The sequence below is a fragment of the Empidonax traillii genome, unplaced genomic scaffold, assembly GCF_003031625.1.
Source record: "Empidonax traillii isolate 1590-97213 ecotype Southwest subspecies unplaced genomic scaffold, ASM303162v1 scaffold74:size2480735, whole genome shotgun sequence".
Classification (NCBI taxonomy): domain Eukaryota; kingdom Metazoa; phylum Chordata; class Aves; order Passeriformes; family Tyrannidae; genus Empidonax; species Empidonax traillii.
In genome coordinates, this window is record NW_020955267.1 from 665,907 (window position 1) to 693,135 (window position 27,229).

At 36.5% G+C, this 27,229-nt stretch overlaps 1 protein-coding gene across 11 annotated transcripts in view; it reads left to right on the top strand.

The window, feature by feature from the left end:
• MIPOL1 (mirror-image polydactyly 1) overlaps window positions 1-27,229 on the top strand; it is a 189,777-nt gene that overhangs the window by 45,394 nt on the left and 117,154 nt on the right. For 10 of the 11 annotated variants that reach the window (XM_027880701.1, XM_027880693.1, XM_027880697.1 and 7 more), the window contains 5 exons: window positions 8,316-8,502; window positions 10,029-10,164; window positions 11,148-11,253; window positions 23,052-23,181; window positions 27,127-27,160. In XM_027880701.1, the coding sequence (XP_027736502.1) occupies window positions 8,316-8,502; window positions 10,029-10,164; window positions 11,148-11,253; window positions 23,052-23,181; window positions 27,127-27,160 (593 nt within the window). Of the gene's footprint in view, window positions 1-8,315; window positions 8,503-9,446; window positions 9,605-10,028; window positions 10,165-11,147; window positions 11,254-23,051; window positions 23,182-27,126; window positions 27,161-27,229 lie in introns of those variants that run through there. The other variant, XM_027880704.1, reaches the window with a different exon arrangement.

Here is a 27,229-nt window from a genome sequence, read left to right on the forward strand (position 1 = left end):
AGACCACCAGGGGCTCCCACCTGGTGATAGGGATCGGGTGATTATCTCTGACCCTGCCTCTTGCTCCTGTTTTCTGAGGGCCCTGCTTCCTCTTCATCCCTCACTAAGTAAACTGATTTGGTCTTGGATTTCTTTTTCTATATGGGGGCAACTGCTACTGGCACAGTTTGTTCTTCTGGTTCAGCTACAGTTTGAGTGGCCAAGGTCTGCTTTCCTCCTCCTTCCCCTGAGGGTGCTGTCTAGCATATGAGTAGTGTTTGATATCCAGTAGCCAGGGCCCAACATACTGCAATAAGTTGCCCCTCTCTGGAGATGCCAGCAGCATTCTCCTTGCAAATATTCTGTCACTTTAACAGGGTCCTGTAGTTGTTCAGGGTTGAAGTTCCAAACATTTGGAGCAGAGAATTTCCCCCCAAACTGACCCACTTTCTCCCCCATTCCATGCAACTAATCACTATCCACCCTCAGGGTAAATCTCTGAATGACCTTCCTAGAAATCTCTTTCTTGACTCTAAACATGTTGGGGACCACACTCAGGAGACCTGGCAGACTTTGGAACAAGATAATGCTTTCCTTAACCTCCAAAGGGAATTCCGAATTCTCAAAAGCTGTTGTAACAGGCCTGAAGGAGGAAAAAGGAGTGAAAAGCTAGGGAGAATCACCCTCCCTTGTTTTTCCCACAGACTGGCTATGGTTATTGATGGATTCTCAGAGGTAGTGCCCAAGATAAGTGTAGGAGAGCAACACTGAACATATTCCAAATGACCCTCATTGCCCTTGATGTTATCAGCTCATAAGCTGATATTCCACAGTACATCAACAAAGCAATCCTGATCCCTCTCCCTGCTCTGAAAAAGATTATCATGAGGAGCCCATATGAGAATATATACAGGATTAGGTACCACAGCCCTATGAACAGACCAAGCAACATTGTGACCAGTGGCTCCATACCTAATACAGTAAATGCTTAGATCAAATTTGTTTCCAGGCCTCTCTGGGCCGATCTGTTATTATCTCAACCCTTTGTGTCTCACATTGGGCACCAAATAAGACTGTCATGGTTTTGGAGTGGTGATCTCCAATTTAGTACTCCCACTAAAAAAAAACACACACTGTTCCCCCTCCCCCTCCAATGAGAAGCACAAAAGGCAAAGATTGAGATAAGAAGAATTTACTGGAAACAGCAATGAGATAAGAAAACAAACAGTAGGATCAACAGTACTAATGACAGAAGGTATAAGAGAAGAAATGATTCCCACAGACACCTTCCTCCCCGCCTGCAGCTCCCTGCAATAACAGATAATACCAGACAGCTCCCTCCACTGCATTTTCTCAACGAGACAAGGAGCCGCTTCTCCCTGGAAGAGACTCTCATCCCCCCGCCCTCACCACACTTCGTGGTGTGAGGTGGTACAGAATAAGCTTTGTGTCCTAGCCATACCCCTTTCAGGTTTCCACAAAAAGTTAACCCTGTCCTGGCTGGAACCAAGACAAATGGCTTGCTCCATGACCTCAATACAGTTACTTCATTATTGTGTGCCTCAATTTTGATGGCTTTAAAGTTACTGTCACAGTACTTATGCATCTCAAAAAATATCCGTGAGACTTTCCAGAAAATGTTGTTTCCAAGGCTTACTTCAGTGAACCTCTGTCTTCTGTATCTTGAAGTGAGAACAGATATCCCACCACAGAGATAAATCAAGAAATTTTCAGAATAAGAACTACTTAAAAGTAAATCAATAGTCCTCATTCTTCTGAGCTGACCCATGATGCTCTCAGCAGAGCACTGTGGGCATGTAAGGTTGGGGCACTGAACATCCAATGCATCTGCATAGTGATTTCCTCTTTGTTACTGCAAAGGCTTTTCTGGTTGTACATGGTATTTTTGCTGGGCAGAACACTAAGAAATAAAAAGAATTAGCTTTGTATTATAAAAACTACTCTGAACTCAGTCTTTACTTTTAATTAGGTTACTATGACTGCCATTCTGCTGTGCTACAGAAGTGATTTAGTGAGATTTTAGAGTCCTAGTGAATAATCATCTTGAATTTTGCCCAGTTTTCTTTAAACATTAGAGAAAGTGCTCATGAAGGGACAGCTATTTGCTCTTCATGGCAAGATATTGGTTCTCAGTATACTACAGTAAAGGTCTAAATAATTCCTAACATAAGTAAATCTGTATTAACTCCAAAGACAAGTAAAGCTGCAGTTTCTTCTTTGTTTTGGAGAATATGTGTATTATTGATCTTGTATTTTTGTACTGAACTTTTGTAATTGTCTTCCAGAAACAGGAATTACTCTCTTCTTGAAAATTAAGTAAAGCAACTTTTCCTAATATTAATTCTGAAAATTTGTTTGCATATTGTGGGAAAGGTAAAATAGTGAGGAAAAAATAAAAAATAACACTCTTTGACATATCCATGTAAATCATGTGTATTTCATTTGTGTCAACTGAAATATGAATTAAAAAGGAAATTATGAGCATTCTGAAAATGCATAAAATCTAAACCAACTCCTTTCACTTATGCTAGACAATAGGATTTCTTCCAACAGACTAATTTTCTTTCTTTGCATATTTATGCCTATAAAATTCTTTCATTTTGGTTCCCCCTCATTTACAGGATTTATATCTTTTAATCATTCAGTAAAGGGTGAACTGTCATGCAACCTAAGTTTTTCATGGTCATTCTGTTTGGTAGAAGTTTCAGTAGTTAAAAAGCCAAATGAATGAATGTTTGTCTTTTGACAAAACAGTTGACTCATCATTTTCAGCTCGTAAAGGAATATTTGGCCATAGTACTAATTTAATTTGCATAGTTTGAAAAGTTAGTGGCTATCAGGTTACATATGCAGTATTATTAACCTACAAAAAAAAATCTAGATAATTTGAAAGTCACTAAAAAAGAATAGCAGTTAGTCTAGTGAAAATAAAAAGGTGAAGTTCTAAAGTAATACTTTTACCCCCATAGTTATTGCAGCAAGTGTGGTAGACGTGTGATTTGCAGGTGGGGCAAGATCAAGTATTTTTAAACTGTGGGAAGTGTGTCCTGTTATTCCAGTGGGAATAGGTTAGTTTGGCAGGGCCAGCGTCTCTTTGCTTTGATAGTTTTGTTGCATAGTGAATATTCCCTCTTGTTTAAAATTCAAATTTTTTGGTATTACACAAACACAAAAAAACCCCATTGATACTGAAGCTGTGTTGTTGTTTAGACTGAGAAAAAAGCCCCACATGATTGCAGCCCAGATGGACAATTCCATCCTGGGCTGCATCAAAAGAAGTGTGGCCAGCAGGTCAAGGGAAATGATTCTGCCCCTTCATTCTGACCTTATGAGACCTCAGAGAGAGTGCTGCATCCAGGTCTGGGGTCCCCAGCACAAAAAAGATGTGAACCTGTTGCAGCAGGTCCAGAGGAGGCCAGGAAGATGATCAGGGGGATGGAGAACATCTCCTGTGAGGGCAGGCTGAGAGAACTGGGGTTGTTCAGCCTTGAGAAGAGAGGACTCTGGGAAGACCTCATTGCAGCCTTCCAGTACTTGAAGGGGGCTTATAAAAAAAGAGGGGGAGCAACTTTTTACATAGGCAGCTATGATAGGACAAGGGGGAACAGTGTTAAACTAAAAGAGTAGGGATTTAGGTTTAGATATTAGGAAGAAGTTTGTTAGCCAGAGGGTGGTGAGGCACTGGACCAGGTTGCCCAGAAAATCAATGGATGCACAGTCTGGAAGTTTAGCCACTTCCAGAGTTGGATGGGGCCTTGAGCGATGTGATGTAGTGGGGGGCATTCCTGCCTATGGCAGGGGTTTGTAACTAGATGATCTTTAGGGTCCCTTTCAATCCAAACTGTCCCTTCCAACCCAAACTGTGATTCTGTGATTAACAGTAAATTATAGTTTGTCAATCACTGAATTTTGAAGGCTTTTAGTAATTGACATTGCACTTCCTCAAATATAGCTCAGAGTTTTGTTCTACATTTTTTCACATTTTTAATCTGAAAGTGTTACAGTGTCATAGCTACGAAGCCAGCTTTGCTCAAGCTCATTCTTTTCCTTCCTGCTTTTGCTCTTTTTCTTAGTATGCCTCTTACTGCCATCCCTCTGGGTGTTCACTCATGCAGTCTTTCTCAGACAGATGAGAACATACTATGTCTGTGCCACAGACCAGCTTAAAACAAATACCAGTAAGCTATAGGTAGCAAGCAGTAAGTACTATTACACTTGAAGCTGATTTGATGCACCTGGGGCTTCCAATGTCCCCATACTCATCCGCAGGCAAATCTCTAGCCAGTCCTGTGTTATGAGGTGCTGTGTGCATGTTATGTTGGGTTTTGTTTGTTTTCCCTTATTCCTATTCCGTGGAGATCGCCTGTAAACCTCTGATCTGATCAGTACAGTTTGACTAGTGGGGTGCTGAAAGACTACAAGGAGGGAGAAGGAGGTGCCCACCCAGGTTCTACTGGATGATGGGACTGCTGAATATGCTGAGTGGTCAAACAAGGAAAGCTACTGCCTCCTTAGTCTTCCAGTTGAATCTACACCTACTGTGCACTTATCACTGTTGTATCACTGTTGTATTGCTGTTGTGATTGTGTTGATTGCACAATCACTTGGTACAGGATTCTCTAATGCTGTACTTTCCCTGATCTTGGTGCCAATCCTCCACTTCTTAGAAGCAGCTATGAGAAATATTGGGTGCCTGCACAGTGTGATAGGTTCAATGTTTTTACTTGACTTTTTAACCATTCTCAGGTTAACAACATTGAATTCTGTTCTGCCTATACTGTTTCAAGCCATGACAGCATTATCTTCCCCTTATGTCCCTCACAATCAATTCCCAGATTTAATTCTGGTGTCTTTATATTCCTTCTTCCTAACATTTGCTTTTCTTTCCCTCAATGTGAACAATCTATTCATTCAAGATAAATACATACAGAAGATCAGCTGTTCAGCTTCTCCCTATAGTGAAATATTAGTCTGAGCAACTGAACTTGCTATTTTATATAGAAAATAAGTTGTTTAGTATACTCAAGAACCAGAATCATTGGTGGTGGTACCACTTAATGAAATCTACATGATTTTTTTTCCAAAGCTTGCATGGCTGTTTTACACTTTCTCTGATGTTCTCTGTGCAGCCTAATTACTGCAAATGCTACTTACTCCCCAGTGTGTGTCTGCAGCATTGGTAATTAGTGCACAATACAATTTGCAGGAGGCACGAGGAAAAGCACTGAAGTGCATTGATTAAAATTGCCACTTAGTTTGCCATGGAGGTAGTGGGCTATATGCAGAATAAAGTGGTTTAAAAAAAAAAAATCCCTATACCGATTGATCTGGCAGTGTTCAAAATGTCTTCTCCAAAGCATTCTACTGACAAATTTAGCATGGTAACAAAAAAAAAAAAAAAAAAACCACAACAAACAACAAAACAAAACACCCAAAAAAACCCCCCAAGCAAACAAAAAACCCCCAAACCATTGCAGCTTTATTAAATGAGTAAAAACTTCTCACCTTAATGCCCTTGAGCAGAGTGCTTCCAATTATGAGTGGAGAAGGCTGCCATCATCTTCTCTCTTACAAAATCAGTAGATAAAAAACATATCCTCTGTGTTTCACCTAACATTTCCGGGAATGCCACTTACAGGCTTGCTGTGATGCTACTTAGTCTTACCTGTGTGCTTCAGGGAATTGAATCTGGATGATAAGGTGTGCTGCAAATGTACACTGCTTAAAGAAGCAGCATTAGCATTAATAAATGCCAACACAGATCTAGTCCTATTCTAAATTATTTTTTTAAACTGCAGTAACTTACAGTTGAAGGTATAAAAACCCATACCTTGACATGGCCTAAGGATTTACCCTGAAGTGCAGATATTAATGCAGATGTTTACCTCCTCATGCGGACATGCTTACTTCTGGTTTTAAAAATAAAAATAAAAATCGATCTGCTGACTCGACCTGTCCTCCAGAGAGCTTTGCTTCTTTTTGGCAGCTCATATTCAGGATGTTATAGAAAGGCTCCTGATGCTTATCTGACCCTCTTACCCCCAGCTACTCTTCCATGTTGGCAGTAGTGATGCTGTTGGTGTGACCCGGGAAGTTTTGTGTGTCGGTCTGGCTGAGGTTCTTCTCTTACTTTCATATAGTCTGGACCAAAGGAGAGCACGGTAGTGCTAAACAAGGAACAAATATTCGTGGCAGTACAGTCCCTGGTTATTGCAACAGATACATTGTGCTTGAATTCTTTCACAGAATGCAACACACTTCACCTGAGGCACTTCACATGTATATAGCTTATAGATAAGTTGATGCCCTAGAGAGAAAGAGGAGGAAAGGCTGTTACAGCAAGTCAAGCACTGCATTTCCCCTGCAGTAGGTGACAGCATAATGTGTAAGTATATACAGACACTCTGTCTGAGATGGGAGAAGTGAACAGGATGATATTTCTTAGGAAATTCTTTATAATATAAATAAAACGGAAAACACATCTCGACCAAGTGTACTCCTCCCTATAAAAAACTTTGCAAGTATGGAAATTCAGACTAGGTTACTTTTCAGATAGTACTAACTGAAGAGGATTCCAAATGTTCCCCTTATATGTTGTCACTCCCAAGTTGGGGCAGGTTCTTAGAGTAATATATTTGGTGATCTCTTTTTTAACATACGTTTCTTCAGAGATCCTTGCTCCTTACTATAAGGAGAAGCAAGAGGTCAGATCCAGTTTTAGAGGTAGCAGCACTTCAGAAGAAATCTCTGCCCAAAAATCTGCAGGATTTCAAGCCAGCGGAAACAGTGTATGTTTGTTCAAAGAATCCAGGTAGCTGTGGCCCATGTTCAAATTCTGCATTAGCTGTGAAATGGTATGAGGAACACATTTCAAATACAGTGCTGAAAGCAGTGCTATACTTATTTACAAGTTTTGTCAAGTTATGGTCCCCGCATGTTTATTAGTGCCCAGAAACAAAGATTCTGATAATGCTGTTGACTGTTTCTCTAGTACAAAAATCAGTGGTTATAGTTTACAGGAATGGTAAGAGTGGTTTCAAGTAAGTTTGTGCTGAAGTGAATGAGGAGAATATGGATGAGCAGTGAGTACCGTAACTTTTTCCTCAAGGTAGTTGACACACAGCTTTTTAGTGGAACTTGTTAAACTGACTCCAGCCAATTCACAATTCATCTCTCAGTGCCCTAGGGCTATTTCCTGTACCATTGACTGTGTCTTAACTTCTTCAAGGAGAAAGGAATCTATTGCTACAGATTTTAGAGACAAGCTTTGGTATTTTTTACATGAAGCATGACACCTTGATACTGATTGATGTGTATTTTTGGGCTATTTCTACTTGATTTCAACTGTATAAACAGTTTCTTATTATTTTTGAAGAGGATGTTATAGATTGATCAGAGAATGTATACCATATAATTTATCCAAAATGTTTGGAAACACGAACTTTATTAAACAAGCAAAAGCTCCAGTGTTTGTTCTCTACAAATCTAAATGAAAAAAAAGAAGAATATATGCACCTTTTTTTCATTTGTGTTTTTTTTTTTTTTTAGGCTGATTCCTTCTCATTTTTAATATAATTCTATAATTAAAACTTACTTGTTCTTACTTTATGAAAGAACATTTGTGGTATGTAGATCTTTCTTTCATTTAAATACCTTAATATCAGAAGTATGTCCTAAAAATATCTAGTAGCCAAGCTTAAGAGAACTAACTATCACTCTCAACATTTTAATCAGATAAATTTCCTCTTTGGCACAATTTCTGTTTTGCGTTCTTCAGGTTCCTCAGTTGTATGAGCCTGTGCCTCACACTCTACAGGAATGATTAATGTGGCCTTTAATTTGTTGTTGCTAATTACAGCTTGACGATACTCCTTTTGTAACCAAAATGGATTTGAAAGAGACCTCACTATAAGAGTCTAGTTAATAACCTGAAAATTTCTCTCTCCATAGCAGAAATTCATCATGTCTTACTATGGTAGAGCTGATTTTTACGAAAGATAGGTAAATAATTTTCTACGGTCAGCATTACTTTAAGCAGCCATTTAAGGGGAAGAGGATTAGGAAATGGTGATTAATTTTTCATCTTTCCATGAGAAAAATCCAGGAGATAGGTTGTAAGTCCTACAGCCATGCTGTCGGTAACACAGCTCTAGTTCCTGAGTGGGAAGAAGAGGCTTGGAATCTGAAAGTAAATTACTTGTTCCTTTCTGCTATAAAGAAGAATATGAATATAGCAAGCCATTTTTGAATGAGAAATCTCAAGTTTTGCTTCATTTTCCAAATGAGAAAATATGTTTTCTTCTTTTTCCTATTAGAAACACACATCTTGGAACAAAAAAAAGAAGACATTTGCCTTGGACTTCAGTTTTATCAGAATTCTCAAAAAACGCCAGAATTTTTCATTCAGACAGAACTTGAAGCACCAAAACCTTCAGATTTGCCAGTAAAGAGTCAAAGAGGAGGAGTCCTAAATGATTATAGTTCTGGTCCTGAAGAATCAAGGTAAACCCAAGAAATATTCCTATATGTAGTTTTTCTAAATTCAAATTATAGACAGTATACATATGGATTTTTGGATAAAGATAGGGAAGTTTACCACCCACATAAGAATAAGTAAGTCAGCTTTTTACTTAGACTCACTTTCCTTGTGGAATGCAGCTTTTCATTACTGTATTTTCTTGCACTCATAGAAAATTTGATAATTGCAGTGGTTTATATCACACGCTGTATTTCAGCGATTGTGTTCTCTACAGAGAATTTTGAAAATGCATCCTGAAAAGAATAAAAACAGATCTAAAAGTCTAATAGCATCTGTGGTTTTACACAACAAGCACAGTGTACCCTAAATGTGATGAGTGGGTAGAAAGCAGGAATAAAATAGTGTGAAGTCCAGATGAAGTTGGAGGAGTGAATATGATGAACTGTGATACCTTGTAGCAGCCTGTGACAGGAAGCTGGAGAAAAGCAAATATGGTTGAAAAGTTTAATATAAACTCTGAACATATTATTCTGTTAATAACTTTGGTCATTTCTCGCAGTTAATTTTTGTACTGTGCAATGGCCTTCTACTGTGATCTTGAGAAATACATACACTCATTTTATATGTAACATAATATACAAGGTATAATTATCTGACTAGGGAAAATACTACCAGCCTTGAGTGACTTAGGCATTCTGCAGACCAAGTCTAAACTGAAAGTGGCAAAGTTGCTTTTGAAAATGGGAGCAAGGTTGCAAAGCCCTATTATATACTTTTGAAAAATATACTAATTCCTCGGCTGTCTAGCAGATTTGACACCTGCTTTTGTTATCTTTATTATGAACTGGTGTTGTTTTATTGTGCCAAAACCAATCCACAGTACATTTTCATTTAGCTTGTTGCCTTTTTTGTGCATGAGGGACTGAGATATGCCAGTAGGGCAATGCATCCTGCACTAAAAGCCAAATATAATCCCGAGTGCTTAAGTACAGCCCAGCATGGAGTCAGCCAAAGATTGTTGCTCCTACCCTTCACCAGTGCCACTCTCACTGGCAATCAGGCTGGTCTTCAACTTTGAGATTAACCTCACACAGCAGTCAGCATGTTAAACCATCTCATCTGCAAGTATGTTACATGGAGGATCCTAAAGCTGTGTGCCAAAACCTCATTATGGTAGATACGATATAAATTGCACAAAATCTGTCCTTCCCCAAATATATTGTAATTAGAATATATGATAAAATATCTAGATATAGAAAAACCCAGGAAATGTTGAGTCAGTGTTGATTTGCTTGGTAGATTCTGGTCTTGGTGTACCACCAATGTGATTTGTAATTTTTTCTTCTAAGGAGAAAGGAAAAAAATCATTTGAGGAGAGAAAACACTTCAATTTAAGATGATGATGAGTTATATTTAAACTTGGTCATGGAGGCATCTCTTGAACGTGGAAAATGCACAAGAAATGCTTGCATTTTATAATGTCTGGGCAATAGTATTTAGAGGTTATTTTTCTTTCTCTTTTTTTTTTTTTTTTCCTTCCGAAATACAGCACTGTAGAGAGAAGGGCTAACAGAATGCTCCCTGAATTTATACCCTCATGGAAGGATTCTTCAGATTTAGGTGGAAAAACAGAAACTGCATTCCTTTTAAAAGAATTGGACACGCTGAGGGCCAAAAATAAAAAGGTACAATTGAGATATTCAGATCACAGTATTTGCTTTCTTATGGTTGCTTTGCGAAATGTACATTTTAAACTGTTCCTGATTTTAGTTTTGTTATTTATTTTAGAGTACTAATCACTAGCTTCCTGACATTTTGGATTCTTAGTATCTGTTTAACAACCATTTCTCTGGAATTAAAAAAATGCCTTTTAACCTACCCTCTGATTTTTTTAATCAGTGACATACGTTCTTGCACCCTGGATGAAAAACAAGGAGGGCCAAAGACAAAGCCAGGGCTTCATGATTAAAATCTGGAGCTCATGCTTCTGATGCTTCTTTACATGTGGCCCAGATAACGAATGTGCCCTGATAAGTTCTCTTTGTTGAGAGGAAGACAATTCATCCTACTTGAACACTACATTGCTTCTAGCATTAGTTGTGGTTGTATGCACTTAAACAACATAACAGTCCATAGTCTTTCCATGAAGTGTCATTGAATATTTAATGGCAAGCTCAGATGTCTCTCCAAGAACAGGTTTAGTGAATAACCACTTAAAAGGAAGGACACAATATGTGAAAGAATAACAGTTTTGTATCTGATGATGAACATGAAAAATTATGCATTTACGCCACAGTCTCTTCATGCTGTGATAGCAGTACTCTTGGTAGGAAATGGGCTTTTCGTGCAGACACCACCTGCATTATATTCCATCTAATTCTGAACTTCCTTAGCAAGAAGACTGGAGATACCGGAAGAAGAGAATCCCAAGTAAAAACAACAGCATGCACATTGCTACTTGTCTCACAGAGCAAGATAGGTCAGATGTTAAAAAAGATTTTTTTAACATTTGTTCTTTAAACAAATAAATATAATAAATTGATCTTCTTTTGTAATGCTTAGTGTTTGTATTTTGGGAGTAAGAAATTATTATTATTTACAATTCTGTTGTGGTTAAAAGAGCTGTTTCAGCCAGGTAAGAATCTTACAGTACATTTTTTCAATTCAGCTTCAAGATAATCTGGCTGAAAAAGACAAGGAGCTGAAGACAATGAAACTGGACTTAGAACTGCAAGAGAAAGCTACAGAAGCTAAGATTGCAGAAAAGATTGCAGGTACAGTAGGCAAGCATTTAACAGATGGCTGTATGGCTCCTGCAGTACCTGTGGTTGCTATATGACGTGGCCTAGTGAGTGTTAGCATTATTTGCCAAAGGAGGGAAGCTTTGACTTTTTTTTTTTATATGTGGCTGTTTAGAGTTGCTTAGAAAATAGGTGGCTTTAACATCCTGGTACTGGTATTAGTAGGAGCTTTACCTGTATTCATACTGATTTGGGCATTAAATGCATTGTTAACACCATGTCAATCCAATCACAAAAAGGTTGTTTGTTTTGTTGGAAGGTCCTGAACAAACAAGGGGAAATAATGATTACCAGTGCCTCTACCTTTCAACCAGCAGTTCAAATACCACTTATTGTTTTAGCTCGTTCAGAGCAATACTACCCCCTCCCTGTGCATGGAGATAGTCACACATTCACCTCAACTAGAGACCTGCACTATTCTTGACAAACCTGTTCTTAAAAATATGCTCTTTTGGTAGTTATAATGAATTTTTGCCAAATGATGGTATGTCTCCAGTGAATGAAGTTTATATGAATTCTCAAAAGGAAAGGTTTTTAAGTTTATAGCTGAAAGTGAATGCATGCTTATATTTGTTGTTAATTGTTCTTTGGGAAGACATACAGGCATGGAGACAGCTTGTATTCTATGCTTTCAGGTATTGCTAACATAGTGAAGCTGAGTATTTTTATTACTGAGAAGTGGCTGTGTGTACAGTGTACCTAGTGGATGAAAAATGCTCTAAGGTTTTTCTGAAAGTGTTTTAAAAAGAAATGAATGAGAGTGCTTTTATAAATGCATTGCATCAGTTGTTGAGAAACAAAGTGTGAGCTTGGTAAAACTGTTTTCTTATAGATCTTACACACTTCATAGTGTATTAATAGTACTAATACCTGTCTCCAAAGTGTTGGTACTGAAGGGAGGAGTAACTGTCTTCAGGAAAAGTGAGCAGATTATAAACCCTCTAGCTGAAAAACAGATGGCTGACTTTCCACTTAAACTCCTGAGAATACAGTATACTGTGAATATTATAGATAGAAGAGATGGCCTCTAGATTTTCTGTGGTGGAGGAAGGGAAAGGAAAATCTAATTGACATCTTAGGAAAAAAATTAAATACAGGCATAATTTTGTTCTTACTCAATTTCACATAGCTGCTTGCTTTATTTTCGAAAGAAAAAAAATCGACACTCTGTATCATTGCTATATCCAGCAACCAAAGGCTAATGCAAATAGTTTGAGTTGGATCTGAAGTTTCATGTTTGTTCCTGGATATTTGCCCAGTGTTTTACCTCTGTACTTGATTCTCTTTGATATGGATGTTCATTGCTCATTAAAACCTGGAAAGAAAGGTGTGTCAAAAACATGTTTAGTTTCATTTTTATGGTTAGAGTGGAAATACTTGTTAGTAAATTGTTGTTTTCCTACACTCCTGTTCAAATATTCTAATTATGTCCTAAGCATATTTGTTTCTTCAAAATAGTATGGCATGAATATGGATATAAGAATTTAACGTACTTATTCTGTTTTAGAAGTAAGAATAAACCAAATTTTAAAGAGAGCTACAGTGTGTAATAAGGATGACCTTTACAAAATAGACTTTTTTCTCTTTTTATGAGTACAGGAAGTATAAAATCCTTTAAATGCTGAGAGAGAGGGCAAGAGGCTCCTTACTACTTAAACTGTTTGCCAAAAGGAAGCATTGTTAATATTTCACAGTTTTTTGCTTCCTGTCTTACAGTTCTAAGAATGTTACCAAGTATGGATAAATGTTTTGAAATCTGGAATGATGTGAACCAAAACAAATTTGTGGAGGTCTGTGTGTCTCTCATAAAAGCCTTGGGCAGAGTTCTAATGGACAAGCAGAATAATAAAGAAGAGACTGTGTTTAAGGAAAAACTTTTCCCCTTGTGCCAAGTTCTGTGAGGAAGGGAGAACACATGCTGCTGTGATTTCATGTTACTAGTTAATGTTTAATTACTGCCGTGTATAACACATGGTGGAGTGAAGCTTGTAAATATGGGTGTTTGCATTTTATTATTACTTAGTACTGACTTTATGATAAGTGACTCCACAAAATTATATTGTAAAGAACATCAGAAAGGTATACCATAAAAGTGTTATCTACCTTGAGGAGTATTACAGTTCTGTTTTAATAGGTAACCCCCTAATTGATGGGTTTTACCTAAACAAGTCCCATGGAAAGAACAGAAAAGCTGAAGACAAAGGCCATTTTTAAATGAAACTACTGCAGTCTTCAGAAACAAATAACCTGAAGATTGTCCCTTTATGATTTTTACTTTGTTCAGAGAAAGAAGGGAAAGTGTAAATTTGTGAAATATTTCATGAAAGAAGAAAAAGTAGAATTAAAGCAGAAGATATACATGATGGAAGAAAAAGTATACTACTGTGTGCAGTAATTATTTTCAAAAGGTGTTTTTTTTTAAATTTTACTAGCCTGGAAAATGGATTTTAAAACTTCCTTGGGTCCATATCTCTATGTCAGCTAGTTATGGCTAAGGAAAATTAGGAAATTTGCAGTTTTGGTCGCAGACTTCTGAGCACTAGATACTAATGTTTCTGGGGGTCATAGTTGCCATAAATTCCTACAATTTCTTCATTATTATTCTGTTGGATTTTGTGTCATTATAAGCAATTGTCCATTCGTGTACCATTAGTTTCACTCCCCATCATCAAGAAGAGTAGAGGTAGAGGCAAATCTTGAAATTTGGGAACTGCGGAACTTTAATATGTTGAACAGAAAAGGAATGGGTGCCCCCTGTGGGAGGAGAAAGGGAGAAGGAGCATACATCTTCCAAGGACAGACTGGAAGATAAAGATGGATGCATTGCAAAGGAGTAAGTCTTCAAAAGAACCAGAAGAGAGAACAGATCTCACTTTGGATGGACATGATAAGTGACTGCATTTTTTCCTAATAGAAGAATAAAATAGGGGATATATGGGAAGCTTTAGAGGAAAGAGCTGGTTGAGTGCAAGGAAGAGTTACAGAGCATAGGGATGGCCTCTCCAGACTGGAAAAAATATCAAAGTCCTGGTCTTCTCGCAGTAACTCCTACCATTACTGTCACGTGTTGCTGTCATGGTATATATTGAGACTAAGAATGATTTTAAATGTAAATATAATTAAATCTTTCTGTAGCAACGGCTATTCTGTGGAGTTGGGAGTTTTTTGTGTTAGTTTCTAATAAGAAATTTATTACTTTTTAAAATCAAGGTCGTATCAGGAGGATTGAGTTCAGCCCTGTTAGATGTTCCACACTATCTTTAGTGCCTGAAAACTGTATTAGCATTCTGCAGATGCTCTCTGAAAGACCAGAGTAATGTTAGGAAATACATTGTGGAAAAAGGGGAAAGCAGTACTTCTAATGTGGCGGTATATGTTATACAGCTTTCAGTCTCTTGGAAGCTATGGCAAAGTACCTACAATGAAGTCCCTATTTCAGGTCTGTTTTTATGAAAATGTTGTGAATTTGCATTTGTAGTATTTTGGAATTCTTGAATATGGTATGGAAATTTTCATGAAAGCTTCCTAAATTGACTCAAAAAATACTTACTGAATATGCATATGCGGTAGTTTTAATAGCAAAAGTAAAAACAAATATGCAAGTAACTATTACCTGAGAGTTAATTTGATTTAATATCCCATAAAGTAAGAGGAAATAAGTAATCTTGCCAGTAATAAACTTTGGGTGGCAATAACTTCCAGTACAGAAGAAAAGTATTTTCCATTTCTTCAAAGCTCACTTTAGAGTCCCTTTTTAGATGTTATTTTTCTTTCCTGCATGTCATCCATTAAAGATTAGCTGTGGAAGGTTGGAGCATGGAGAGATTATGAATGACAGAACAACTCCCGCAGAATAATAATCAGTTTTTGGTATTTAATGCTGTTTGACTTTTGCAGACACATTTCTTATTAACCTTTGGTACAAACAGAAATCCAGGTTCCTGATATCTCATGGAGAAGATGAATTCAAGATCCTCTTCCAATTAAACTGAAATAAGGCCAATATTGGGTTTTAGCCAAAAGAACTCAGCAGTTCCCAACTCTTGTGTTTATAAGCCTAAATATGAATGATATTTTACAGTTTAAGTAGGTAATTCATATACTTCCCTAACCCAGTTTTCTAGACATAATCTGTTTATATATATAGTCTATAGCATTCTTAGAGGAGTTTGTCCTATTAATGCTTCATTATGGAATACTACTTCCTGAATATTTTTTTCAAATATTTCTTGATAAATATCACAGTTTTGAAAATAGCTGTAGGATTTGTATCCTCTATATGGGAAGGTAGAAAATCCATCTAAAGGACAGAAAAAAAACCCAAAGTGGAAGCATTGGAACTGAGAAATTCTTGGCTTAGTTTTTAAGAGTTTAATTTGAAACAATGGAATTTTACCTTCTGATTGTCAGAATTGTTGATTGTCAAAAAGTTGCATGCAGCTCTTTGAAGTACAATATACCATGAGCTGGCATAGATTAAGATGCCAATTACTAATCTATTTATGGGTGGAGCTTGTATGTAAAAAGCAAGCTAGTATCTTCTGCATATTTCTATGATTAGTCTGGCTCTTCTTTCTTTCCCACAACAGTGCTAGATAAGCATGAAGAATTGGGTTTTATTCAGGAATAAAAAGGTCTGCAAGTAATCTACTTCTTGGGGTATTACAAAACTTTTCTTTAACATGACAAATTATAAATTGCAAACTTTCATGCAATGTTTAGATTTCCCCCCTTAAAGTAAAAATCAGGCATCAGTAATTATTCACTGAAGAAAAAGTTTAACAGCATCATGGTTTGAATTTTGAAGTCAGCTGTGCTTAGTGTATTAGAAGCAGAGGCTTAAGTATTGTACAGGGATTGGCTTTCACGAGAACTGCCTTGGGGTCTGTGTATAATGCTCTTTCCTATTCTTTCCCACTTTATTTTTTTTTTAATTGAATTGGGATCTGAGTACACAAAGAAAACCCTATGCAGAGCTGCCACTAAGCAACTTTAGCCTTTTATTAAGAGCACTCTGTTTATAGCCTTGGAAATGTAGGAGCAGATGAATGCTGTGCACTAAATACATACAACAAACACAAAGCAATAAAGAAGTCACTGTGTTCTATCAGTATTTGTTCAGATTGCTTTATCTATAAAGTCACATTTAGGTGTAAATGACTTTTAGTGTATAACTTTTAGTGTATAACTCCAGGTACAGACCGGTGAAAACTCTCAAGTAGTTCTATCATCTTCTTATCACTATTTTGCTTTTATTTTTCAGTTATAGGTCATAACTGAAAGTAAATGAATGGTAGCTTTCAAAAAGAGAGCTGGGAACTTAAGTTGTCTGTTTCGTAAGAGAACATGTCAGCACTATTTTTAAGTTGACAATCAGCCCTGGAGCTCCTGATAGTTTGCCATTAACCTGAATGAGAACTGTGTAAGGGCCTTAGGATTTGAACATTTCTAGGGATTATCTGCATTTTGTAACATGTATATGCAGAGACCAATTAATGACACATTCTAAAGGTTTTCATAGCAATGCAGTATTTTTTTTTTTATTTGGCTATGATAAGATGGACTTATTTAAGAACTGTGAGCAAGTCATTAAATATTGTGGAAGGAAGTCTCGGAGGATTTTGGTTTCTAATTTGAGTGGATAACAAGTACATACATGTTTGTATTTCTGTAAGGAGAACAAGCGTATAACCATATGGTTAAATAAAATTTAATAATAGTTGCCCATCTGGAAATGGCAAGAATAGTTTCCAAGTCTTCTTGTGATTAGACAGACAGAGATCCAGCAATGGTGGACAGGGATGGGAAGACTGATGAAAATGAAAAGGCATGTAGTCATTGTACCCCTTTTCCCAATATAGTTCTCTAATTCCTCACGTTCACATAGCTGCTACCTAGAAATCCAAAGTGAAAATAAAACAAAAATCCCTAAAAAGCTTCAGTTAAACCTCTCCCCAGGATAAATTTCAGCTGACAGTTTTTTCATGGAAGCAACTGAGCAGGATAAACAAGCAGCTCCTTACAGGAATCTTGAATTCTAAGTATGACTTGGCCAAGCAAGTTCTTTCATTCCTTCAGAATAATATATGTTTCCAAAAGGCAGAAAACAGAAAATATTCTTTGTTTCATTTTTTTTGCATGATTTCAATATTCATCCCTGTCTTAGGGCTGTATACCTTCATGGAACAAGCGAAATAATGTACTGACATTGTTTTTTGACCCATATTTATTATTATTTCGGTCAATTCATGAATATTTAGGATGCTGAGAGCCTTTTTTGTAGAAGCGTATAATCTCATTTGTACTTCATGTTGCTGTAACAGCGCGAGGAACTAGTAAAATTACTTTGAATGTATCAGAATCAATGCCAAAGAAAATCCTAAGTCACTTATTGTTCAGCAACCACTGATCTTGAATACTAAATCCTAAACTGCAAAACCCTGACCTTCTGCAACAATACATTGTTATTAACAAAAATACTTTCTCACCATGTCTTTTTCTTGGAAGTATCCGATCTCTGTAACTACTACTTGTTGCAAAAACAATTAACAAAATTTTAGTTTCACTGTTTCTTGCAAAACTTTTCATATAATCCAATTCCAAAAGCAGTATTTCATCACATCTGATAAGAAAGACCTTGCAAAGTCCTAAATATTGTTATGATTTCTGTAAAACTGACTTATCTTGAAATGCAATTGTTGTAGTGTTATAGTGTTTACTGTATCTTCTGAATTATGGTAGCAGTGTGGATAGAGATCTCATCTTTTCTTTATAAACTCTGACCTGTATTTTGATTTTACGTTCCTAATGAATTATGTGAAGTGATTTCTGCTGCCATAGATTTTTTAAGTCCCAACATTTTCTTCTTTTGCCTCTCTCACTCAGTTTATTTTATTTACACAGATGACCTCTAGGAAGTAAGCAAACAGACTTTTACCCTGGGAGTCGTGCTTCCCTTACTTCCCCCAAAGTTCTGTTGTTTGGAAAATCATGAACTACTATTTAAACTAGAATGATTTCCAGCACACCTCTTATTACTGCTGTGTTTTAAAGGTAGTATAAAAAGTATAGGAGATAAGTTTGCCAAAAGAATCAGGTTCAACTAAGAAAATATGTACACTGCTTTGACTCAGTAAACTCATACTTGGTATGGTTCATCTTCTTCATATTTACTTTTGCCCATATTAGAAAACAATTAGCTTACTAAACAAATTTGAGTATTTGGGATAAAAAAATCTACTTTGAGTCTCTCTCATTTGACTAAGAATTACATGATATTTGATAAGCTTGTTTAAAAATGGACATATCCAAATATTATTGTAAACACCCATTGATTTGTTTTACCTGCAATATAAGTATTTTACTTAGTTGGCTTACATAGTAGCTAATAATATTTGTTAATGTAATTTAACTGCTGTGAACCTTTACTGAACAAATATTGAAATTTATACAAGTCAAAGAAAGAGAATCTCTAATGACTTTTGTAAAAGCTTCCATTTAATAGTTAAGGAGAAAAGTTTATATGACATACCAGATGCAATTAACAGTAGATTTTACATTTAATAAAAAGAAAGAAGCATATGTATTTGCTTTATTCATTCCATCATAATTTGCATTAGAGCTGTGGGTGTTTAATGAGCAAATTCCAGCTAAAATGCTATATTGATTTTCTAAGTGAACTTTGTAATAGCTATCTACCTTAGAAAAGCTCTCTGTTTACAATTGTTTTCTTTACTAAAAACTAAAAATGTTTTAGAATTGATGAGTTTAGCATAATGATTCTTTTAAAATAAAGAGCTCTTTTAGAGTATGCAGATTTTAGTTGCAAGGAGAAAGATATTATTAAATTCTTCCAAAACAAATAATGTTTATGCAACTAAATAGTAGTGCTATATTGTATATATCACAATATGTTTAAGCATTGTAAACTAATCTGTTTTTCTTAACTTAGCACTCTGATATTTAAATATTTTAACTCTTTTATGTAATTATATATGTATGAATTAGTAAATGACACAATTCATTTTAGCTTAATACTAGACTACTCATGCTTCGGTTTTGTGTGTCTTTTTCTTGCTTGAAGCATGAGTTCTATAAGAATTTATGTTTCTTCTTGGTCAGACCTCAAGACAGATGGGATAGGATTGGTTGGTGTGCCACTGGAAGATGTCTCCAAGAAAAACCTTGTGGTGTTGACCAGAGCAGTTGGTGACTTAGTAGCTGAATCTCTTTTTTCATTGGATCAGGCATCAAGTCAGTGTGCCAGTATGAAGCTAGTATTTTGCTGGATATGCCATATCTTGAATTGAATTTAGGAGCCTGACTTGTTAACTCTCAGTCAATTTTTGCCTGGCATTTTTAAGAAGCATAGGGATGATAATCTGGATATCTACTTTTCTTAGTATAGAGGAATATGCTGTCATTCTCCTTCGTAGTTTTTAAGTGGACAACTTATACATCACATGTTTTTCTAGATATGATGCAAAATATTTTGGTTTGCTACTGCATTGAAACCTAAATATGTATGCATTTCAGTGACTTATTTGAAGAATTTGTGGTCCTTATGGTCCTGAACTGCTACTTGTGACTCATCCATAGCTCAATCTGAATAGTGAATGTTATTGTTAACAACATCATTCTTTGGACTACCTGCAATTGTGTAACTGCCATAATATTCCATATAATAGGGAAAAATTTGTAAGACGTTAAATAAGAGTCAAAATTGTATAGGCATTGGATAACAAAAATGTTTGAGCTAAATTCAGAAGTTTTGTCTGGTAAAGAAATCAAGTGAGTTAGCTTTCTGTAGACCATTAAAATGAGTTAGATAAGGACTTTAAGTATTTTCTAAATAATTAATTTTTTTTGGCCAGTGTCAATATTGCTATGTGATATATTTTTTTAACTTAGATTACCATGCAGGCATTTTACATGATTTTCTACACTTTCCGTAATATATTAATCCGTTTATATTAAACAATTGACTTACAATATTAATTTTAAGAAATAGAAGCAAAAGCCAAACACTTTTAATTGGTATGAAGAGACTATAATTATTTTTTTTTTTAAATTTAGTTGGTGGATCTGATCACTGGGATATTTACTCCAATGTTTTAATTTAGTGGAAGGATAGGAAAACAAGAAAGAATTGCTCAATTTAAGTCCTTTTTCCATAGCTAATAGTTAAAAGACAGTGTTTTGTAATACACCTTTGGGTGGGGGAAGGGTTCACTGTTCAAGGCAATTAGCCTCTGGGCTGCTATCAGAGATGATAAGATTTCAGATAAGCGGGATGCTTAAGTAACTTAAAAAAATCTCTTTTTCTGAATGCTTTCATAGTATTATATATACATTACTTTGGTTTAAGGACAAATAAAAATAAACTGGTTTTTAAAAGCCTGTACGGTCATTATTACCACAGGTTATAATTACATAGAGAGGAAATTAGATATGCTCCAAGTGTACTTGTATGTTCGAGATCGTTGCAGGAGTCAGCAAATTGTGTTTTTTCCTGCTGAGGTGAGGATGTTTTGAGATCTGACAGAAGAAGGGATGCACTGGAAGAAACCAGAAAGAAGTTAACTAATCTGGAAAGTAATTAACCTCAGAATAGTAATAAGTGCCAAATCTTCAGTTATTTTAGACAGCTTTCTGTTCATTCCAGCAATTGTTTTCATACATAGGGTTTCCACTTGCAGCTTTATGGAAAGTGTTCTCTGTGAAGTGTCTGTCATGTTGCTAGGTAAACTGACATAATTTGCTGGAAAAACTATAGTAAACAAAGATATTAAGGTATTGGTAGGTAATAATTACCATATATAATCAAACTGCTTGTGCATTCCTGATCCAGTGAGGACATAGCAGTTGTGTTGTAGTTTACTTGAGCAGTCAATGCTGAAGCATTAGTTTCCCTGCCATCACAGATCTCAGCAACCAAAGTGGAGGTCTGGTGAGCTGAAACGCACAGCCCATCTCATACAGTTTGGTTTTGTTCTTGCTGAGCTGCCTACATTTGCAGGTATCAGACTCACTCTCTGCAGGTGCTCCAAACTTAGTGCTGGATACCAACCTGTGTGCATGCAGGTTTGCAGCTGCCTTGCTCGTGTCTTGGCTTTTCCATTCCTTTTGTTGGTGTTGTTGGGACACAACTTCTTACAGCTCTGACCTGATGGTGTGAGGGGACAGACTGCACTTTCAGAAGTAACATTTAGTCTTTTCCTGTCTGCTTTTGTCTAATCTTCTGTTAGCCTGCAACTTTTTGCTAGACCTGCAAAAAATGCTTCCTTACTCCTCAGAGACACTTTTCCCCCCATCTTGAGGACAAGAGGATTGCTCTTCTACCTTGAACAGCTTCCTAATTCATCTCTCCAGATTATTTATATTATTTTACTGTTCATCTTCTTGCCCATCTTACATCCCTGGTTATCTGAGATGCTTATGAATTTATAGAAATTTATCACTTCTTGTATTTCAGTTGGCTGGGGAGTTTTGGGAGTTTTTTGGTACTGATAAAGTGTACTTTGTGCCAGCAATACAGATGCTACTGAAATATGCTTCTGTGATCCTACAGTTTTATTCTGTGAAGAGCAATAAAATGTTATATCACACTATTAATTTTTTCTACAATAATGTAAAAAGGTGATGTAAAAGTAAAATAACAAATAAAGAGAAAAAAATAATGGCAGTTGAAGTAAGAATGGAGGAATAAAAGCTCTAAGCTGAAGTGAAGAGGAAGGAAGCCTTTCTTTGAGGTGTTAATTTAATGATTTAAGCAATGGTTTGGAGAGGAAGAGTTCTAAAGAGAGTAAGGAAGCCCAGCAGCAATGGCTTAATATAGAAAGTCCCTGAGAAATAAATGCCAAAATTTGAAAGAAACCGTAGTATGATCTTAGGACACTGTGGCTAAACCCTGGGTTGGCAAAAGGGGAGTATGGAGAAAATTTTGGAACCTACGGACCTCAATTGACTTTTTTGGAGGTGCCTATGACAATGAGAGAGGATGTAGTCCTCTCTCTTAGAGTGACAGTGGTCTTACTTACGACATCCTGAAAGTCCCTAGACATTTCCGCTACGAGGTTTTGTGATAAGTGTGAGGAGAGATTTGCAGAATTGCAGACGGAAGAGATGAAAGTATGAATAAAGATTTTAGCAAAGGCAGGGGCAAGGCAAGGATTCTGGCAGTGTGCCAGAGATGGTGTTAGGCATATTGGCAGGGGAGAGGCAGGGAGAAAATGTAAGCTCAGGATGAGGAATGACTTGACGGGGTTAGTTTGTTCCCAAGGATAGACAGTAAATCTTAGTTTATTGGTACCTAATGCTCCAAGGTCCATGTATGCCATAACAGATAATATAACAATATATTACACAGTAAAGTAAAGGCTTGGCAGAGAAAGACAGATGCCGGCTGTGCCACTCTTGTGATACCATAGACAGACTATGAAAATACTAGAATTTTTAATATTTACTGTCTGTGTGCCATGCTGATAGTAAGGAATTTGATGGTAGTTGCTTTAATGGATCATTATTTTTTTCTCTGTGTCCTAGAAGAAACCTACTAATATCCTAGAAGAAATCTACTAATGTCTGATGTTATTCTGAACTTTAAAAATTACTTTTCCATTAAGCAAGCATTCAGAACACCCAGCAAATCACTTTCTTGCCCTGTTAGATTTTACAGGGATGAATTTGAAAACACATAGCTTTATTTTATTCCTTAGAATATTGATTTTAGCAATCAGTGTCAAACTTGTTTGTTGAACATACTTTTGCAGCTCTGGTGGAAGAAGTTTATTCTGCTCAACGGGAACGTGATGAGGCTGTCATGGCAAGGCTTAGGTTAGCCAATGAAGAGAGAGATGAAGCATTTCTACGAGTCCAGCGTTTAGAAGAGTCTCTCAAAGAGTATGTATACATTTCCTGCCCTATGCAAAAAGGCTGTTGTGTCAGTCTGGGACAGTCATAAACTGCTCGACAGTGATTATAGGAAAACTTAGCACAAAATTCTCTGTGATGACATAGACTAGGGCTAGTCTTACTGTGTCATTGGTTAATTTGTTGGCCATCCTGTAAGACCATATTTTTCTCTGGAGACTGAGAACAAAGTGAATAATTTTGATCAAAAAATTAAAAATATAATCAGAAGCTTTGGTATTGATTTATTGAGGGATAAATAAGATGTATGTGACATTTTATAGGGATCTTTTGACACAGAGAAACAAAATGTCAGTCAAAAGTTGCAACATATAGGAAATCAATCAAGCCTTTAAGCCCCCAGCCATTTCCTTCCATCCACTAATGATGCAGGTGATGTAGTAAAAATATATAGGTTTTTCCTCTTATCTTTGGTGAGAAGCAGTTTGCAAGGCCGTAATGGTACAATTAATAGTTCATAGAGTTTTATGTACACCATGTTAACACAACAAAAATAGGCAAGCTCCCGTTAACCAAAACTATCAAGTCAGGAAAGAAAGATCAAGAATGGTTTCTTTTCTCTCCTTGGGATATAGGCAGCTTTGAAGTTTGCCTCTCCATGTAATCTTCTCCATCTGAGTTGTGATTGTCTTGGTTATTGCCTATGTTAGTCCACCAAAGGGTAGTCCCCTGAAGTCTAGAGTGGCTGAGAAATTTTCTTACTTTTCTACCATGAGAAATACAATTTTTTTGTGGTAGAAGACTGAATAGGCGTCATTGTTAGTTAACTTCATGTCAGGCAATTATGTTTTAAATGACTGATTCTACTAAAAACCCTCCTCTTTAAGGCAGAAAATCAATCATCTTCTTTTGGGTATTTTTATAGGTAAGGCCAGAGAATGTCATTTTAACTAATTTCAATAATCTATACATAGATTGTGTACCATTATTAGAATTTATAAATTTCTAGAGTTTGGCATAGCCTCACTGTTTGTCAGAGTAAGTATGACTCAGCAGCAGGATTAGGAGATTCCATACTCACAAGAATTAATGGACAATTTGATAAATATCTTCACAGAGCCCATTATATGTGTATGTGCATCTGAAATCTTGCCTTAAACAGCTATCTCTGAGGAAATTACAGACGAGCTTTAAATTCCCATGAGAGGCATCATGATTGTAAGCCTTACTGGAGTCTATAGTTTTTTCTATCAGTCCTCTAACCTTGTATGTTCTAATAATAAAGGAAGTTTCTATGGCTCCAAACATCAGTTAAAACTGTGTCTGAAGCGCTAGCATAAACTCAAGTTCTTTAAGCTTAAAGCACTCAAGTCCTGTAGAAAATTAATTTTTCTGTCCAACAAACCTAGTTAACAACTCCTATGTTTCTGGTGTATTGCTGCTTTTTCTGCAGTGGAACCCATAGACAAATGGCTGGGAATTCTTGACACGTGAATCCCTCAGAACACTTTCACTTGTTTTCCTTTCAGTCCCTTCTGTCTGCTTGACTCATGTACTGGAAAAATAACTTCGTTGTAAGCAAGAGGATGAGGAAAGAGAAGAAATTCCATTTCTCAGAGAATATTTGTAGTACCTTCCTCAAAAGCATGTCATTGCAGAAGGGACTGAATACACTGATAATGGCAAAAATAGTACTTGCTCCCAGGAGAGTGTCAGTAACTCCGTTGACTGATAGCTTGGAGCCAAGATGCTACACTTTATTGCTATCATTTACAGAATAGCAATTGTTGTGGCTGTCATCCACTTAGGAGTTTTTTCTGATGCTTTATAGGGAGGTCTGCTACCCTGATTATTCCCAGTCTCAGAATTGGCATAGGAGATTTCCCTGTGGAGAACACCAACTTTCTTTTCTAACTACCACCCTTAATATTTTCTTCCTCCCTGTGGTGGTTGTTCAAAAGGTCAAGTTTTCTGTCTCAGACATGGAGCACATAGAGGTTTGTTTTTGTTTAAAGAACATTGGCTATTTGTGCCACACTCATCAAGTTTTAGAGCACAGGTCACTTCTTCCATCTGCTTTGGACTTATTCCAATCAGAGAACTTTACAAGAGGGCAATATTGAACAGCCTGCCAACCTTTATCAAGTGCTTTAATGCTTTCTTTAAATTAGTAGCTGGAGCAATTCTGTTGTCATTATTTAACTGTAACAATCAAAATTCTTTCAACCCTGCTGCCCCTAGGGGTTACATTAGCAGAATGTGTTTAGAAATGGGGGGAGAAGGAATCCTTGGTTATTGCTCTTTAAAATTATGAGGTTTTCACTCACTGTCTGTGCACAGCACAGGGAGAGGTAGCAGGGCAAATACACAGCTCTGGAGGCTACTTTTTTTGAAGAACTATCTCCTAAGGAAATAGTTTGTGTAGCTACAGACGGATCCCTTGTGGCAGTAGTATGCTGAAGGTATGCATATGGCAGATGTTCTTTCTCCCTTTTCTCCCTAATGTGTCTTGCTTACCCAGCCTGTTGGTCGGTTGGGTGATTTTGTTGACCCGCACTTTTAGCAGGGTAGAAGTCCTCTGGAGAAGCCAGGTCAGTCCTGCCAATTTGCTTTGACAAATACTGTTCCTTTCATTGTGAATACAAACTAGCTGGAGATCCATTTTTAAGTCCCACATGAAGTGGCACTTAGAGAAATCTAAAAACCTAAAGCAGGAACTGTACAAGGAACCAGTTCTGAGAATTTGGAATGTATTATATTTCTAATTTTATGATTTGTGTTACTTTATGAATAGAAGTCAAACTCAGAAAATGTTAGCTTTTACTTCATTTTGTTTAGTTCTGTTGCTGACTGTGTTGGAGTAGTTGCTGCTTGTAAAGGCCGTATAAATTTACCAGCTGTTGCAAGCATTCTGAAATACTTCCTTTTTATTTAAAGAATTAATTTTTCTACTGGTTGATTTACTATGTCTTATGTACTTGCATCCAGTAAAACTAATGCTTTAAAGGAAAAGGTGCTAGTGTGCTGTCAAGTGTTCTATGTTTGCTAGCTAAAATCATGGCTTCGGAGCAGCACCTGTCACAGCACTGTTGAAAAAGTGTTGCTGTTTAGAGAATGTTTAATATACCTGTCTTTTAAAATATCATAGGATAGGGGCAGACCTAATTAAGTAAGTAGCTGTGGAGTGGTGAGGTAACTTTCACATGCTTATTTTTCTAGAAAAGAAATCTCTGTCCATTTACCTAACCTTAGGTAAAATAAAATGTGTATTAACCCATTTATTAGATTTTTGTGCTATCACTTACTGCTTTTGCACAGCCAGTGTTCAATGCTGTATGACTAAATTCCTTGTATCATCTTTGTATTTGACAGGTCAATATATGTTCTGTTGAAATAGAAAGGGAGGAAAGTACAGGCGAGTTTGTTTCAGAATTAAATAAGGGCCTTGCAGAGAATTGGCTTAGCTTTCTATTAATATAAAATCAAAATATTTTTAAGGAAACTTCAACTGTTTTTTTTTCCTCATTTTGGAAGAGAGAGGTGCAAAAAGAATTACTTAAAAATGAAAACAAAATCTGCACAGTAGTCATGTTCTGTTACATTTGGGGTGCAGTAAAAACAACAAAAATACATCAGGTAAAAGTTGTAAGCCCAGAAATAAATAAAATAAGAGCATCAGTCATTTTTATCGCTGGGGAACTTTCTTCATCTAAGCACATATGAACAATTGATCCTTGTAGTCATATATAGCAGTAAACATTAATAACTTAACAGTCTGAAGTCAGTGCTGAAGATATGGAGCATTATTGAAAGATGGAGTCGAGCAGGTGGCACTTTAATATGTTCAGTGTCATGGTTGACTCTAAAGACTAGTAGAATGAAATTACTTGAGGTTCTAAAGATTTAAAAAGCGAACTCATTTTGCTGCACTAAGGAAATGCTACTGATCAGGCTTTCTGTGTCCCTTTTTTCTAGGCTAGAAAATATTAACCCTGAAGAAAATGACATGGTAAGCCATTCTCTGAGGAGATTTCTTGATGTCAGTCTTATATCTTAGAGGCTTAAGTTCAATTGAGTG